General features: G+C 42.1%; 1 protein-coding gene across 3 annotated transcripts in view; it reads left to right on the top strand.

The window, feature by feature from the left end:
• The window catches only part of GADL1 (glutamate decarboxylase like 1), a 118,555-nt gene that overhangs the window by 49,824 nt on the left and 49,863 nt on the right, over nucleotides 1–18,868 (top strand). For all 3 annotated transcript variants that reach the window (XM_068152908.1, XM_068152910.1, XM_068152909.1), the window contains 5 exons: nucleotides 1,229–1,308; nucleotides 1,411–1,465; nucleotides 5,454–5,570; nucleotides 11,769–11,833; nucleotides 12,121–12,202. In XM_068152908.1, the coding sequence (XP_068009009.1) occupies nucleotides 1,229–1,308; nucleotides 1,411–1,465; nucleotides 5,454–5,570; nucleotides 11,769–11,833; nucleotides 12,121–12,202 (399 nt within the window). The remainder of the gene's footprint in view (nucleotides 1–1,228; nucleotides 1,309–1,410; nucleotides 1,466–5,453; nucleotides 5,571–11,768; nucleotides 11,834–12,120; nucleotides 12,203–18,868) is intronic.

The following is an 18,868-nucleotide window of genomic DNA, read 5'->3' as shown; positions in this document are numbered from 1 at the left end:
ACCTGTTCCAGTTTATTGATACTTTTCACTTAGTTCTATTAATATGTGTGGAAACAATTAATAATTCTTACCTGATGACACTTCAGTGATTTTTACTTTTCATTGGAGTACAGAACTGGCATGGAACAGAGTGGGGTTTTGTTTGTATCCCAGACTTTAAAAAGTGGTGCACTGTGTTGTTTAAAAAGTTTGTTTTCATAGCATGGTCTGGGTTGGAAGGGACCTCTGAAAGTCATCTAGTCCAACCCCCTTTGCAGTAAGCAGGGGCATCTTCCACTAGATCACACTGCCCAGAGCCCTGTTGGGTCTCACTTTGACTGTCTCCAGGGATGGGGCCCCAACCATCTTCATGGGCAACCCATTCCAGTATTTCAGTACCTTCATGGTAAAGAACTTGTTCCTAACATCCAATCTAAATCTGCTCTTCTCTAGTTTGAAGCTATTGCCCCTTGTCCTATCACTGCAAGCCTTTGTAAACAGTTTCTCTCCATCCTTCCTGTAGGACCCCTTCAGGTACTAGAAGGCTGCTATTAGGTCTCCCTAGAGCCTTCTCTTTTCCAGGCTGAACAACTCCAGTTCCCTTAGTCTGTCTCTGTGGCAGAGGTGTGCCAAGCCTCTGACCACTTTTGTGGCCCTCCTCTGGAATTCAATTCATCAGGTCCATGTCTTTCCTATATTAGGGGCTCCAGAGCTGGACACAGTACTCCACGTGATGTCTCACAGGAGCAAAGTGGCAGAATCACCTCTCTGTATCTGCTGGCAATGCTGCTTTGGATGCAGTCCAGGATGTGATTTGGCTTCTGGGCTGCAAGTACACACTGTCTGCCTGTCTGCTCATGTCCAGCTTCTCAGCAGCCCCAAGACTTTTTCCACTGGGCTGCTTTCTATTATCTCATCCCTCAGTCTGTGCTGATAGTGAGGATTGTTTCAGCCCAGGTGCAGAACCTTGCACATAGTCTTTTTGAGCCTCATGAGGTTCACCTGGGCCCACCTCTTCATCTTATCCAGGTCCCTCTGGCATATTGGCAGCACCGCTTAGCTTGATATCATCTGCAAACTTGCTGATGGTGCACTTGATCCCACTGTCTCTTTTCCCCAGTCATCAGCATGTGTAATTGTTAAATACACAGCGGTGTTGGTGCTGTGTAGCTTTTTCAGTTTGATTTGTGTGTTAGGATATGCTGTTTACAGTGCATACTCAATTTTTTTTCATGCCTCTTTTATTTAGTGTCATTACTCCATGAAAAAGGCAGCCTCCTTCCTGGGTATTGGTACAGAGAATGTTTACTTCGTCAAAACAGATGACAGGTAAGCAATCACATGTCTGAGCCTTTTGTAAAGTGCAGTACTGCTGTGTATTACCAACCTGCTTGTATGTAACTGAAAAAGTTTTAAATCTGTGTCCCTTAGAGGTAAGATGATACCTGAGGAACTGGAGAAACAAGTCCAGCGGGCCAGGAAAGAGGTGAGAGGGGGGTAAAGAGAGCTTGAAGGAGAGAGGAGAAGTGTATGCAGACTGTGTGCTTGTGTGGAAAAAAGACAGACCAAGAGTGAGCAAAAATCTTAAAACTAGGGCAGTTAATGTTACCATGTCTTTCTCACAGATCTAACCTGTTTGCCCTAAACTTGTGGAGACGGCCAAGACTCTTAAAAGGGAGAAAAATTCCACAAGGTGGAATAAAAGTCATGAGTACATCTGAAATATTAGTAATATTTTGTCTAGGATTCCTTTTGTCCCTGCTCCTTTCTTAAGTGGGTGCAGTATTTGTTGTACCTAAATGATAGAGGGAAGTTGTAGGGTTTTAATTATATCAGATAGTGCTGTAATTACAGCAGGGAGAGCACTTCTGCGCTCTGCAAAACCTGTACCATGTGGCTTAGTCTTCAAAACTGTCATGCAAATTACAAATGTTAAACTTGGTCCTTTCTAATACTGTATCAAGAGTACAGAGATTCTACCCAGTGCCTCTTTTACCCCAGGGCCTTTGTGAAGTGGAAAGTTAAAGGCCAGCATTTGGAAATGTACTTATGTCTGCACTTGGACAGCATATGCTTCCATGATCTGTGAAACAGCACTTACTCCAGTCAACATGATTGATTTTCAGAGAGCTTGGAGGTCTGAATGTGAATACTAAGGCACAGAGTACATTCTTTTAGCTCAGCTCACCTTTATTAGTTTCAACTTGTGTATCGGAGTGGTACAGTTCACAGCTCAGTGCTTAGCTCATGATCTGTGAATACCCAGTGACTGGTGCAGTGCCTATGGTGTGGATGATACCTACAATGGAATGCTATCTCAGGAAACCAGTTTATATGTTTGATAAAAAAGCCAGGGCAGTACTGTTCTGTCATTCACCACAGCAACTTTCACTAAGATCTCTATACAACTCTCTACAACTTTATTTTTTTATTATTATTATATATTATTATTTATTACTCTCTACAACTACCTGAAGGGAGGTCATAGACAGGTGGATGATGGTCTCTTCTCCCAGGCTGCCAGTACCAGAACAAGAGGACACAGTCTCAGGCTGCACCAGGGGAGGTTTAGGCTGGAGGTTAGGAGGAAGTTTTACACAGAGAGAGTGATTGCCCATTGGAATGGGCTGCCTGGGGAGGTGGTGGAGTCACCATCATTAGAGGTGTTCAGGAGGAGACTGGATGGGGTGCTTGGTGCCATGGTTTAGTTGTTTAGGTCCGTTGGATTGGTTGAAGGGTTGGATGCGATGATCTTGAAGGTCTCTTCCAACCTGGTTTATTCTATATTCTGATTTATGTATGTATCTGCCAAACAACCATATCTGCTGTGAATTTCATGTTAGGTAGCGTAACTATTGATAGATGTTGGCCCCAGTGACCTAGAATATTTACTTGCCTCTTCCTGTGCTTTGCATTATCTATGATAGACAATCTGTACTTTGCTCATTTGAGGAAGCTGGGTGGAAAAAGGGGGCTGAAATAAAATGGAAGCAGGCTGACAGCAGAATGAGCTCTTTGCTCCTGCAAAACCAGAATTTGCTTTTTGGGATAGGAATAATTTTAATGCTTATTTGAAAAAAATTGTGGCATTTATGATTTTTTTTTAAAGGTCAGTCCCAGTATGGTGCTCTGCAATTTAAAACCATCATCTATGTTAAAATGCTCTGCTTACCAGAAAACACTTTCATTGCATTTTAATGGGAGTTCCAGGTGTATTGGAAGAGTTTAGTTTCATCAGAGCTTCAGTAATTGTCTGTCCTTGATAAATTGCTACTTGACAACTTTTTACAGAAGGACACTTCAGTAAATTACAGTAAATGTTCTAATGTCTAGACAATGGAGGATGCATTTGCTAGTAATATAAAGCACCAAGTGATCATTGAGTAGGAAAGTCTTAGGCCTCTTCTTGAAGAGTGTAGTCAGGAAGATTTATTTAACTATATTTTCAAGAAGAATAAGTTTGATTCCCTTCTTGATGGGGAAATGTAATGGTAACAGTCTTTGGAATTTGAAGAGGTCCTAGGCTTGTCCCCATATTCAGTCATACTACCTGATGCTTGCTGGGGGACCTTTGACTTTGTGGCTGTGGGGGAATGGTGTAGCTAACAGAAACTAGGTGCAGCAGATACATCTGTGCCTCACTTGCAAGCATTTTGTACTTGAGCTTCAGGCTGATTTGTAAGCTTGATTGACTTCTGTGGTAGATTGTACTAGTAATTCTTTGTGAATGTATGGGATAAATACTAATTCATTGCAAGGTTACTTTTCACTGCTGTAACAGTTCCTAAAGAAATGTAAAAATACAAATAAATCATAATTATATACCATTCCAACAGTCCTCTGCACTGTTGAAGTAAAAATGTCAGTGTAAGCCCTGAATCAAGCTTGTCTTTGTTTTAGAAGTGGCACTTTTTTTGCAAAGAGCAATCTTATTGCAGGTGAAGTTACTTGACTCATGTAGAGTTTGATTTTTCAGCTGATGTCTGATCTCCATGAAGTCTCAATTAGTTACATCAACAGAGATTTCCATCATCTGAGAGATTTAATTCACTGAAGATGAATTGCAGGGATCCCTGATTGTACAGTGTAATAACTTCAGTAACTGCATTGTTACGCTGTGGGCCAGATGCTGAAACAAGCAGAGAGGTTAAGTTCCCTCAGTATGTGTTTACCAACAAGTGAGACCATAGAGTCATAGCTAAGGCTAGTATCAGCAGTTTCATGGAGCTGTTGCAGATTTCATGAGTTAGAATAGAATAAACCAGGTTGGAAAAGACCTTTGAGATCATCAAGTCCAACCCATCACCCAACACCATCTAATCAACTAAACCATGGCACCAAGTGCCTTATCCAGTCTCTTTCTAAACACCTCCAGGGATGGTGACTCCACCACCACCCTGGGCAGCACATTCCAATGGCAAATCACTCTCTCTGTGAAGAACTTCTTCCTAACATTCAGCCTAAACCTCCCCTAGTGCAGCTTGAGACTGTGTCTTCTTGTTATGTTGAGAGAAGAGACCAACCCCCACCTGGCTGCAACCTCCCTTCAGGTAGTTGTAGACATCAATAAGGTCTCCTCTGAGCCTCCTCTTCTCTAGGCTATTCTGTTGTTTCAGTTTCTGATCTGAAGTAGGTACAGGCAGATCTATCTGATATGTGGCCTAGTCTCCTATTGTAATTGCACCTCTGCTATTAGCTGAGTGGGAAAGCAATCAGCAAAGCCACTGAAACCAAAAGAGGTGGCTTCTGATGGTTGTCTGAGACTGCAACCTGACAAAAATTTTGCTTATCCCACCTGTATGAGATACCCAGCAGTCTCTCTTGTAACCTTCAGTTATCTACAAACCTTCCTGTGTTCTAAATGGGTAAAAGCAGAAGAACAGTGCATTGCTGTAGATCAGGCATGGGGGGCAGACAGCGATGGTGACTCTCCTAGTAGTGATGTGTGCCAGTGCTGCCAAATGCAAAAGGTGGTCCCCAACAAAAGACAAGAAAAGGGTCATTGTAGAGACAATGCAGGTGGAAGCCCTGGAGGGATAAGCCCTTTCCTTGCATCGTGGACAGCCTGCTGGCTTAGCTAGTTGCTTCATTTTGTTCAGAGGACTGAGAACTGAAAATCGGTGTATAAAGAGAGATATCAAATATCAGATATGTTTTGATACTGACAGAAGTTGCACCTGTCAAAACAATCTGAAGGTGAAGTCTGCCCTGAGATGATGTTAACTGGCAATGGAAAGTGCTTGTGTGTTTCTTTGTTTTTTTTTTTTTCTTTGTTTGTGTGTGTTTGGTTTTGGTCTTTTGTTTTGTTTGTTTTTTTAACTATCAGCACTTTTACATACAGTACTTTCTGCTTGGGCACTGAAATGTAGACTGTCCTAGACCTTTTCATTCTTTAGCTCTGCAGATACACTGGAGGAAATGAGCACTGCAAATGACAATTTTTTTTTTTCCCCCTGTTTTGAATACTGTTGCAGGAGTCAGCACCCTTTCTTGTCTGTGCTACAGCGGGCACAACAGTGCTGGGAGCGTTTGATCCTCTGGATAAAATCGCCAGTATCTGTGAAAAGCATGGCCTCTGGCTTCATGTTGACGTGAGTGTTTGTACTGTGCAGTTTTGTTTGGCATTGCTGGGTTTTATAATGGCTCTTTTTCTTTTGACTGTTGATGTTGCATGTAGAATTAAGTTGGACTTTAATAAGATCTGGGTTTTTTTTATGTTAAAAATATTAGAAGTACGTTCTAATTTGCCTCTGTTACATGTGGTGAGAAACAGTAAATAGTTTGGTTGTGACAAGCACTCAAAGCTGTCTTGTAATTTCCCAACTATTTCAAAACCATTTGAAAATTAGTTTCTTCTTCTTCTTTCAACCTCCTAAAAATGTTTCAGGGGTGATTATATATAAATACAACTTTGAATTCTTTCAGTGTTTTATTGGCGAATAAAAGCATTAGGGTTGTGGTGTGTTTAGAGTAGAATAGAATAAACCAGGTTGGAAGAGACCTTCAAGATCATCACGTCCAACCTATCATCCAACACCACCTAATCAACTAAACCATGCAACCAAGCAGCCTATCAAGCCTCCTCCTAAACACCTCCAATGCTGGTGACTTGACCACCTCCCCCGGCAGCCCATTCCAATGGGCAATCACTCCCTCTATGAAGAATTTCTTCCTAACCTCCAGCCTAAACCTCCCCTGGTGCAGCTTGAGACTGTGTCCTCTTGTTCTGGTGCTTGTTGCCTGGGAGAAGAGACTAACCCCCACCTGTTTACAACCTCCCTTCAGGTAGTTGTAGAGAGCAATAAGGTCTCCCCTGAGCCTCCTCTTCTCCAGGCTAAGCAACCCCAGCTCCCTCAGCCTCTTTCATTTAAAATTTCTAGATGTATTTGAGAGTAGGGTATGGGAAAAAGACTGAAAGCTTTCCATGTAAGTAACATCTGGTGTACAGGTGTACACAAATGTGCTAGGGTATCATGAACATACTGTGTTTCATAATGTGAGCCTTTTTTTCCCCACTCAGAACCATTAGAAATACAATATGTGAAAAGTTAGAGTGAGGCCAGGCATTTGCCATTCAGAAAGTGTCCAAGAAATACAGTAAAGAGCTGGATGTTTTTTCCCCTTTGTCTTTAAGCAAGCATACCTCCTTCTAGCTTTATAGGCAAGGCTTTTGGAATGTTTTTAGGATCTGCATTCCTTTGAGAGGTCTGGCTTCTTTTTCAATGATTTACATGTTATGCAGTCTGAGTTACAACAAGTGAGTACTGCTGTTTTGGTCCTGTAAGTTTGGAGGAGAAAAAGATTACAGTACAATTAAAACCAAGGTAAAAATATAGGGAGCATTGTGTCTAATTTAGGACGACTTGTGTGTCATTGGGAATCAGCATTATCTACTGCAAAGGGTCTCAAGAGCTGTTTATAAGTCTTCTAAGAATATCAGTGGTGTTATTTCCAGATTTACACTAATGTATCTCACTTCAGAATATTTTCTGATCCCCAAAATTGATATCTTTGCCTTAGGGAGCCTCTTTTCATTAAATAGGAAATGATAAATCTCATGATCCTCAGGAAGCACAAAAGGCAGAATGTCAATATAAAATCACTGGGATTCAGGAAGATAAATTTCAGTAAAGTCAGAAAGAGTAGATAAGCTCTCACATAGAGACAAACCTAAAGAGGAAAAGGGATTTAAGGAAGAAGCCCAGACTGTGTCATGAGTAAAGCCATTCAACAGCCCAAGTGCAGAGACTATAATCAGACTTATGTTGTGTATATTACGGTATCCATATGTGCATTCCAGTCGCTTATTGCATTCTATTGTGCAACTGTGATGCCTTTCTTAATTACTTATTTTGCATCAAAAAGTGCTCAATCTCCAGCACTTGCATATGTCATGTATTGTGTTCACGGAGCTTTAAACACTGCATATGAATATTTCTGCCCTGCTGGTCCTTACTTTGACTTTTCTTTTTCCTATGGCTAGGCTAGTACAGAAAATGAGGTTTGATCTGTTTCCCTGGCTGATGTAGTTAATCACTGCAAATGCTGTGATTCCCATTGCTTATCTCTAAGCAGTTTGTTGTATATGTAACAGTTGGTATGTGAAATCTTCTATATTGCATGGGACAGAGGTGATAATCTTTGTGTTGTGATCTACCCTGCACTGCTCTGAGCTGAACTAGTTGTATACAAAACATGTCAGACTAGTTTGATCGATCTGTCTTCCTCTTGTAGCCTCATGGTTTGAGGAGAAGCAGTTATCTTCATTGTGTCTTTGCAATATCTCATGAGAAAGAATCACAGAATGTTAGGGGCTGGAAGGGACTTTGAAAGATCATCCAGTCCAACCACCCCTGCCAGAGCAAGATCACCTATACCAGGTCACACAGGAAGGCATCCATGCAGGTTTTGAATATCTCCAGAGAGGGGGACACTGCAACCCCCCTGGGCAGCCTGGTCCAGTGTTCTGTCATCCTCACATCCTATGCCTCAACTTCCACCCACTGCCCCTTGTCCTGTGACTGGGCATCACTGAGAAGAGCCTGGCTCCATCCTCTTGACACTCACCTTACATGCCAAGCTGCAGCTCTGGTACTGAGTGAAAACCTGGAGGAAAAAATCATATCCAGAGAGCAGTTGCAAACGGCTCAGTGCTGAAAGGGGAGAATATTTTGAGCAAGATTCCACTAAGTTCTATCCTAGGATTAGAATTTATCTGGAATTTTCAATAATAACTTGGATGAAAAAGAATATGCTGACTAAATTTGATAATGATATAAAACTCTTGTAAGAGGCAGTGCAAGGACTGGATTAGAAATCTTAAAGATCTTGGCAGTTTGAAGAAACAAGTTTCAAAGCTGGACTGCAATAAAGATACAGCTCTGAGTTTAAGCTGTAACAGTCAACTGCAGAGGCATAGGCAGGGGATTGTTGGCTAGAGAGATCTTCAGAAAAAGACCTGGGGTTTGCAGTACATCACAAATGACTGATAGTGAGCATTTTCAAACAGTGATAAATGTTCTTTGGAACTGAATAAAGAAGATACAGCACCAGGAAGAAAGAGAGGATTGTATCTGCTTTATCTAGATTGCTTCCAAATAAAAAGCTGCGTTTAAAGAAGGTTAAGGATCTACAGGAGTAAGGTTAGAAAATAGTAAAGCAGTGAGGATTAGCAAAACTGTATCTAGAAGTTATGAGGGAAGATGGAAAACACTGTTATTTAAGCTAGAAAAGACAAAGAGGCAATATGTAATGGTCTACAGATGCTTTAAAAGCTGCTGCCAAAAGAAATGGAGCAATCTGTTCCTCTGACCACTGCAGCTATGACAAGAGGTAACGTTTAAGAGTGACATTTTAAATGAGCACAAGTTAAGTGGTTAAATTGTCAGTCTCTGTCATTAGAGATAGGATAGGATAGGATAGAATAGACCAGGTTGGATAAGACCTTTGAGATCATCAAGTCCAATCTCTCACCCAACACCATCTAATCAACTAAACCATGGCAGCAAGTGCCTCATCCAGTCTCTTTTTAAACACCTTCAGTGATGGTGACTCAACCACCTCCCTGGGCAGCCCATTCCAATGGCAAATCACTCTTTCTGGGAAGAACTTCTTCCTAACATCCAGCTTAAACCTCCCCTAGTGCAGCTTGAGACTGTGTCCTCTTGTTCTGGTGCTGGTTGCCTGGGAGAAGAGACCAACCCCCACCTGGCTGCAGCCTCCCTTCAGGTAGTTGTAGACGGTAATAAGGTCTCTTTAAAAGTAGACAAACCCAGTGATTATTAGTCTTTTTAGGTGCTTTCTAACATTTGGGTTTTGTTGGGGGTAGTTTTTATTGGTGTGTTTTTGCATGGTGTTTTTTGGTTGGTTTTTTTTTGGTTTTTTTTTGCCAGCCCTGGATCCCCAGGAACTTCTTCTGAGTAAAGAATCATAGAGCTGAAATTCACTTTTAGTACTGTGGTCCAAGGATTTTAGAACACAGGCAGAAAGTAGCACCAATAGTGCTGAGGAGGCAGCGGTTGTTGGTGTCTCTCTGCACCTTTTCACTTTAATCACAAGCCGGACGGTGTTCATTGATTAATAATCTGTAGAAAAGACAAGTGTTTGACAGAAATGGGATGAGTATGGCTGATCTTGCCTGTTAAGGTGACCTTTTGAAGGCCTTTTTCTAGTCCTGTTTTTCAGAGACAGTGTGAGCAGCCAGGCGCCTTTGGATGCAAATTCTGTAAAGATAAATGATATAACAGTGGATTGTTTATGGATTGTGACAGTTGGGGCATAACTTGGTGACTGCTTTGACTTTGAATCATAGGCTGAGAGGAGAAAAAAAATTGTCTATGAGTATGAGTTCAGTTGGATTGGCTTCCCATAACATAGCAAATTTAGGTTACTTGTGAAAACCCAGGATTACTGGGTTTCAGGATTACTGAAATTTGAGACAAATAATTTCCTGCCTTAGGTTTCACCTTGTAGGTTGTGCTGCACTCCTTTCCTCAGCAAGGATGTTGTGAGCATGACAACACCAAACATGATGTGATGCATTAATCTGCTTCATTAAGGAGAATGGCACGTGTTAAGACAAGTTATTAAACTTTCATGCCCCTTGTGACTATGTAAATAAAAACACAACCCTGGGTCCACATGTTTTGTGGACTAATGTTTCCTGTGTGTCTGAGGAGCCTTGATTACTACTACACAGGGAATTTGCTTAAGTGGATTCTACCTGCATGAACATTGACCTTTCCCCCCCGCCCCCCCTTCATATTTAACAAGTTCTCAAATGCACTCTATGGCATGTTTACTGTTCATTATGTGTTCTGCCCATCACTCCCCTTCAGTTATTTGAGAACTGAAGATTAACGGCACCTGGTGGGTGAATCCCTTGCAGAATTCATGTGTAAGAATCCTCGTTCAGTTACCCAAAAATTTAACTTGTGTAATAAAAGCTAATTGTCTGTGTTCCTTCTATCGTCTATGGAGTGAGATAGCTGCAGAAAGTGAAAGGGACCTGGGGGTACCGATTGACAGCTGGCTGAACATGAGCCAGCAGTGTGCCCAGGTGGCCAGGAAGGCCAGTGGTTCCTGGCCTGCATCAAGAATAGTGTGGCCAGCAGGAGCAGGGAAGTTGTTCTGCCCCTGTACTCAGCAGTGGTTAGGCTATACCTTGAGTACTGTGTCCAGTTCTGGGCCCCTCAATCTAAGGGCACTGAGACTCTTGAACGTGTCCAGAGAAGGGCAATGATGCTGGTGAGAGGCCTTGAGCACAAGCCCTATGAGGAGTGGCTGAGGGAGCTGGGATTGTTTAGCCTGGAGAAGAGGAGGCTCAGGGGGGAGCTTCTTGCTGTCTACAGCTACCTGAAGGGAGGCTGTAGCCAGATGGGGGTTGGTCTCTTCTCCCAGGCAACTAGCACCAGAACAAGAGGACACAGTCTCAAGTTGCACCAGGGGAGGTTTAAACTTGAGGTGAGGAGAAAGTTCTTCACAGAGAGAGTTGCTAGGCGTTGGAATGAATGTTCTGCCCAGGAAGGTGGTGGAGTCACCATCCCTGGAGGTGTTCAAGAAGTGATTGGATGTGGCACTTGGTGCCATAGTTTAGTAGTCATGAGGTCTTGGGTGACAGGTTGGACTTGATGATCTTTGAGGTCTTTTCCAACCTTGTTGATTCTAAGGTGTTGCCTAAAGACAGATATCTAGAATGGATGAGATGACAGTTGATAAGGAATTTCAGTAGAGAGCTCCTCACTGCAGAGGCAGCCTAAATGACTCTTAGGCCACACACTTAGTCCTTAGATGACCTGAAGGAGGTGTGTTAAGTCTTACTTAATTTTAACATTAATTGGATTGCTGGTAACAGAAATGCTGCTATTGACTACTCACTATCCAAACTGGAAATGTGAGCCTGGACTTTGCAATTGGTGGACATTATAGTTTGCTGCTATTTCCCTTGGGAATGTCTCAGAAAGGAATCAACTAGCAGGAGGAAGATAAGCAAAATAGGGCTTTCTGCTCTCACTGGCTTAGGTTTAGAGTGGGGAAGAGAAGCACCTCTCACTCAGTGTCAGGAATGGGTCTGGTTAGTCCAGGACACTTCATGGTCTTGCTTACACAGAAGAGACAGTGTAGGTTGTGGCTCCTCTCTTTTAGATATACCCCCAGGCTGCCATCTCTGTTTCAGTAGATGCTATTAAAGCTTAAACTAAGTTTTAAATGATAAGAAATTATTAGTTGAAGCATTATCAAAATAACTTTTCCAGAGATGAGACAATGTAATTTGTATAATTTTCCATCAGGCTTCTTGGGGTGGCTCAGCTTTGATATCAAGAAAGCATCGCAGACTTCTTCATGGCATCCACAGGTGAGTCCGCTTAGTTCATGGGCATGCTTCCTGGGCACTGAAATGGAAGCTGTGTGTCCCTGTTTGCCTTCGTGAGAGGTGTGTGTTTCAAAATGCATCTGGCTATTAATTGGAGAGATTTCTGGACCTGTGGATGTGTGTAGAAATAGGATAGCTTGATTTTTATCTTAGCTTTTAATTTCTTTTCCCCTTCTGCTTAGATTGTGTCTGGCTATTTTGATTTTGCTGGTACCCATGATTATAGGTGCCCTGTCCACCTCTCTTTCTCCAACGTATACATTTTGCAGGGCTGATTCTGTCGCCTGGAATCCCCATAAAATGCTGCTGGCAGGAATCCAGTGCTGTGCTCTCCTGGTGAAAGACAATTCTGTAAGTCCTCCTGTCTTTTTTTATTTTGTCAGTCTTTTTAAATTATTACTTATCTTTTTTAAATGCTTTAATGCAGTAGAGTGTCCTTGCTCTGATATAGAAGTGGGAATAATTAGGAAATAACTGCAAGTCAATTTTGCTACATTGAGGTGCAAAGGCTGAATTATATTACTTTGAATGTCACCACCAAATTAATAAAGGGTCAAACTGAAGTCATTGTCCTCAGCACTGGTCAGATTTTGCAGCTGGTGTGCCCTTGCTTCTCAGTTCTGATCGCAAATCCTCTACTGTATTTTGTCACCTGGGTATACAGCACTTAAAACACTGAGCTCATGGAACTCCTCAGAACAGCTATCATCCACTGGGACTGCAGCAGTACTATGTCTTCTAAACAAGGGAGAGGTCCTCTTTGCATCCCCTTACATGGGTGCAACAGAGGAGGAAAGGAAAGAGATAGGAGTCAGAGTGGGTGCAGGTAAAAGTGCTGAGCCTTCTTCCCTCATTCTACTATTTCTTCCTCATCACTAGGATGATTTAGACTTTCTGAAAGCCATGACTAATTAAAAGGTCTAGCAAGCAAACAACAGACAAGAGAGCTCTGGTCTCAAGTGGCAAAATGTAAGATGAGTCTGAAATGTGGAGCAAGTCTCTGCATACATCTTTGTGGAATTCTTCTACCTTAACTGACCTCTTACTGGTTTCTTTATTATTTGAAGCCCTGTTTCAAACTTAGCACTGCTGAAACTTACACCCATTGCCCACTAACTTATGTTTTACAGGTTATGAATGGCTGAACGCTATGAAATTTGAAGTCTCTGAGGTTTGCATCACTATATTGTGACAACAGTTTGTAAATCACTTTCATAAATCTCTGTCAAAACAGCTGAGAGTTTCTCTTCAGCTGCTAGTGGTTAGCTATCCATGTAATTGCTTACCAACATCTGGTAGTGAGGGGTGATGAGGACCACAGAGCACAGATGCTAATCAGTGCACTCTCAGTGCTCACTGCTTCGAGTCAGTGGTGAGGTGCAGCAGAATAGCAAGAAGAGTTTATAATCTTAAAGATTAGACTCCAGGGCTGCTTGTCTGTCACTTTATTCCAGGGTGAAAAAGAAACAGTGAAGTTTTGATTAAAATCATTGTGTTGACTTAATTGCAAGCTTGGAAAGTGACAGAACAAGAGGACACAGTCTCAAGCTGTGCCAGGGGAAGTTTAGGCTTGAGGAGAGGAGAAAGCTCTTCACAGAAAGAGTGATTGGCCATTGGAATGTGCTGCCTAGGGAGGTGGTCGAGTCACCATCCTTGGAAGTGTTAAAAAAATGATTGTATGTGGCACTTGGAGCAATGGTTTAGTTGTCACGAGGTGTTAGGTAATAGGTTGGGCTTGATGGTTTCTGAGGTCTTTTCCAGTCTGGCTGGTTCTGTGATTCTGTGAAAGAGCTCAGTGATTTCTATTTTTATTTTTAATAACTAGGCCCAGTGCAGATATAGGGCTGTACAGTGGAAATTTCTTAGAAACAGAGAGAGAAACTGAAGGTAATTAAATATTCTCCCTGCCCTGACATTTAGAGTTACTTTAGAAACACTGTTCCAACTTCAGGGCTCTGGCAGCCTTTTCTGTATTCTTCTTACGCGGAGTGTAATGTCTAGTGGAGCAATTCCATTCCACCCCTAAATCATAGCTAGGCAACGATGTGCTGGAAATATTTTTAGAGCTGAATTGTAGGCCATTGAGGGGTGAAAACACAAGTATTACTGAGCATAGATTTGGATTCTGTTGTAGGGTGAGACATGTTCTGGAAAGTTGCAGGTTTCTCTGTGTGCAGAGGAGAGGGTGTTTTACACGGTGTTTAATTCCTTGAATATTGGCATTTGCTTGTTTGCTGTATGTACCAGTGCAGTCTTTATATGCAAATAGACACACAAACAAATCTGTGTAAGTCCTTAGCAGCTTTTTGAAAGTGTTGGAGTATAAATCCTTAAGAAAAAAGAAAGCTCAAAAGCATGTGTAAGACAATTTGTCAGAAAGGCTCTGTGCAACCTGATCTAGTGTGAGGTGTCCCTGCCCACGGCAGCGGGGTTGGAACTAGATGATCCTTGAAGTCCCTACCAACCCTAACAATTCTATGATTCACTTTGACCCTCTCCATACCAGAAGAGGCAGCTGAATCCAGTTTCCCGTTACAAATGCTTTTTCCACACCAGTAAGAGAAGGGAAGAGTACACGTATCAGTTTCTCACTTTGGAGCTTACTTCACTGCTCCTGAATTATGTAAATAGCGATGGCTATAGATGATCCACATAGTTCCTTCACGCAGTGGTTAAGATGCCTCAGTGGAGCTGGAAGAGTTTGGTACACATTGCTCTGCTAGGGAATGTTCGAGGAACCTCAGGTAGTTTTTGAAGTGGATTCATCTGCAAGAAATCAGGGGAGGAAAATGTTAAACGTAGATGTTACATCTCAATTGTGAATCAGGCCCTAGCTCCCTTCCAAGGTCTGATTAAGGTAGTTTTGTTAGTCTATTTTTCCTCTTTGCTTTGAGGTCATAGTATCATAGTATCATTCAGGGTTGGAAGGGACCACAAGGATCATCTAGTTCCAACCCCCCTGCCATGGGCAGGGACACCCCACACTAGAGCAGGCTGGCCAGAGCCTCCTCCAGCCTGGTCTTAAACACCTCCAGGGACGGGGCCTTGACCACTTCCCTGGACAACCCATTCCAGGGTCTCACCACTCTCATGGTGAAGAACCTCCTCCTCACATCCAGCCTGAATCTCCCCACCTCCAGCTTCATTCCATTCCCCCTAGTCCTATCACTACCCGAGATCCCAAGAAGTCCTTCCCCAGCCCTCCTGTAGGCCCCCTTCAGATACTGGAAGGCCACAATTAGGTCACCTCAGTATTAGTTAGGGGATTACAAGTGGACAAATAATCCCTTTGATTTCTTTCTTTCTTTTTGTTGTTTTTCTGTTAGAGTTCAGATCCTTTAACAAGTCCAAGCTTTGTATTTCACTTTATATATGAAAAGATGGTCTATAGAAGGAATCATCACATTTCTGACGTAGAGAGAACATCCTAATTTACCATTAGCAAAAAAAAAAACAACCCACCACAATTATGCTGGCTAGGGATTATTTTTTTTGCCACACAGCATCAATAAAGCTGTGTGTTTTAGCAATGTTAATAGTCTTAAGACATTGCAGCTAGATTATTAGAATGAAATGTATTTAAATATTTTCCTGTGCAGATTAAAACAGAGCCAAAAAAAAACCTGCAGGGAAACTGCTGGTAAGAGTATCTTCCAGCTTCAATGGAACAAAATTGGAATGATTTCCAAACAGGGTAGAGAGAGGAAAGAGAGTGCTTGACTTGGTTATAAAGGAGAAGCATTTTCACCAAAGAAAAAGATTGGTTAATCCTCTGTAAAAGCTCAGATCAATGACAGTTCTGTAGTTCTTAAAGCACTCAAGAAATGCACATCTGTCTCTTTTTTTCCCACTGCTATACCCTGAGTAACTCTCATGGTTTCTGTAATAAGATAGACTCAAAACCCCCTTATGTTGCTGTGTCATGAATTGGTTTGGCTCTTTAAACACAAAGTTGGACAGACTGATACTCTCAAAACATTAGTGAGTTGACTTTGCTCTCTGTTTAGAATAGGATAGAATTAACCAAGTTGGAAAAGACCTTAGAGATCACTGAGTCCAACCTATCACCCAACACCATCTAATCAACTAAACCATGGCAGCAAGTGCCTCATCCTGTCTTATTCTAAACACCTCCAGTGATGGTGACTTGACCACCTCCCTGGGCAGCCCATTCCAATGGCCAATCACTCTTTCTGGGAAGAACTTCTTCCTAACATCCAGTCTAAACCTCCCCTGGCGCAGCTTGAGACTGTGTCCTCTTCTTCTGGTGCTGGTTGCCTGGGAGAAGAGACCAGCACCCACCTGGCTACAACCTCCCTTCAGGTACTTGTAGACAGTAATAAGGTTTCCCCTGAGCCTCCTCTTCTCCAGGCTAAGCAACCCCAGCTCCCTCAGCCTCTCCTCATAAGGTTTGTGCTCCAAACCCCTCCCCAGCTTTGTTGCCCTTCTCTGGGCACGTTCCAGCAACTCAACATCTTTCCTAAACTGAGGGGCCCAGAACTGGACACAGGACTCAAGGTGTGGCCTAACCAGTGCTGAGTACAGGGGCAGAATGATTTCCCTGCTCCTGCTGGCCACACTATTCCTGATACAGGCCAGGATGCCACTGGCCTTCTTGGTCCCCTGGGCACACTGCTGGCTCATGCTCAGCCTACTATCGACCAGTACCCCCAGGTACCTTTCTGCCTGGCCGCTCCCCAGCCACTCTGACCCCAGCCTGTAGCACTGCATGGGGTTCTTGTGGCCAATGTGTAGAACGTGACACTTAGATGTGTTAAATCTTACGCTGTTGGACTCTGCCCATCCAACGCTCTTATAATGCTCTGAATCAGGCTTGTGTTGTACATATCTCCTTAATACCACAGAGGTAGTCCAGTTTGGTTTTGCTATAATCCCTGTAAATATTAACACCATTAAAATAGAGGACTAATACTGATCATCAATGCCAAAGTTTTGTGATTCAGAGTATAGCACTAAATCGGGTAATTAAGCTATCAATTCTAGGTAACGAGCGGAATTCTCCCTTATCAGTTAAAAATTAAGTCTCAAAGGATGTAGCTAATCTCATCCCAATTTAGCACAAAATATAACTGATTGAAGTGATCATGGTAGCCAACTAGAGGGTAATCTCTTCCTCATCATTAGCAGTATCACAAAGATATCTACTTCCTGATTCCTTCTTAGGGCAGCTGCAGGAAATGCTCTCCTCCCATTGCTTTCTGCTTGGGGTTGTACAACTGAGAGCTTCTTCTCACGTCTTGAAGTGAATTACAGACTTGGCCTCTCGCCCTGTGCTGCTCTGGAGAATTTTCAAGTATGCCATTTAAAAGATTGTCCTTATTGCTTCAGATGAAGCAAATCACAAAGAGGTTTGTCTTGGAGGGAAAAGAAGTTACGTTAATGAAATAGAAATTCACTTTTAACTAGCAATGGCAGTGGAAAGAAATGGGAATACTTGCTTGCAGGTAAGTGTGTTCAGTGAGAAAGATCTTGAATTATGTGACCAGAGCTCACAGTATCAGTGTTTATTTGCCATTAATTAGAACACACAGCAGCTATCCATAGATTTTTAGAAACAAAGTCTATTTGAAACTTCATAGTAGACTAGGGCCTCAATGAAAAGAGTGTTTCCATTTTCTAAACTTTCTCAGCCCATTTGAAGGCAGAGCACTGCCATTAGAAAGGGTAGAAAGACAAAAGATACTTAATCTCAAACTTGTCTAATGGGGCAGTTCTTATGAAAATTTTGCAGCTCTTCTGACCAGAGCAGCTCAGTTACTGTGTGGAAAACTGTGGAGGTCGTCTCGGGACTGAGTATGTTGTTAGCATGCTTCTTTACATATTTTTCTTCCACTTTTCCATCATCTGACTTGGAAAATTGAGGTGTCTTTTTATGTCTTCAGCATGTTTGAGTCCATTATTTTTGAGACCACCGCAGTGAAGGAGTAAGTGCTTTCTTGACCATAAAATTTATATTGAGGGTTTTTTTCCCCCCCCTCTTCTGTTGTCCTTCCCACCCAAAATCTATTCTGAGGTGTTCCATTGCTCTTCTCTTCTCTTTCTCCTTCACCTCACTTCTTACACTGGCCTGTCATTTCTTTCTCACAAAGCATGATTTGTTTCTTGTCCCTGTTTGCTCTAGTGACACAATGGAAAATGTCACTGTACTTGCCTCTGGAGATTGACAGTAGGCAGTATGTTCATCAGGATTTCTTGAGTGTGTTGCATTATTAGATAAGCAGATAGAAAAGGATCAAGCCATGCACATCTTGACAACTTTGGATACATCAAGCAAGTAGGGCAGTACCCAGTTTTTATTGTTAAAAGTGGATTATATTCCTAGGATTTGAGTTCATTTGGAGGTATTTAGCTATTTGCTCATGTTATGTTTTGACTTCAGAGTGTTTGTTTTTAAACTCAGATTTTGCAGCTGTACTCTTACCTTCAGTGAACTTCTCAGTCTTTCTGTAATATAATAACTGAGTTCAGGTTTCTTGTGACAAATGGAAGTTTTTATTCTTGGACAACAGGCATGACGGGAACTAATATCCTGTAATATCCTCTGTTGTGCAGCTGTGTTATGTTCTGATAAGGTAGAAGATAGTCCCACACTGATCACCTGTACTATACACTCACTGCAGGAACATTGTACAAAATGTTGCAGTAGGAGACAAAGCAATTAAGGCAGCAACAAGAAATTAATTTATTTTTAAATACCATGTTTAGTAACACTTTTTATTTCCCTTGAAAATCAAGGTATGGAGATCTAAGTGAGTAAGGCACAATTGTTTGATAATGACTCCTGTTCCTGTTGTGCAGCTGTTAGGCAAAGAACACAAAGATGAAGTATGGATGCTTTAGTGTTTGACTTTTCTTTGATTGCTAATGTTGTCGTCTTGCCTTTCTTTCCTGAGAATCTCAGAAAGCAAGTGTGAGAATTTTATATACAGTTGTAAGGGATCCCATGGGAAGCTTACATGCAAGATAAGAATTAGCGAGTATTGGGAGGTTTTCAAG

This window comes from Melanerpes formicivorus, unplaced genomic scaffold, assembly GCF_026170545.1.
Source record: "Melanerpes formicivorus ecotype bairdi unplaced genomic scaffold, bMelFor1.0.p_v2 SCAF_24, whole genome shotgun sequence".
Taxonomy (NCBI): domain Eukaryota; kingdom Metazoa; phylum Chordata; class Aves; order Piciformes; family Picidae; genus Melanerpes; species Melanerpes formicivorus.
This window is presented reverse-complemented; position numbering and strand designations above follow the sequence as displayed.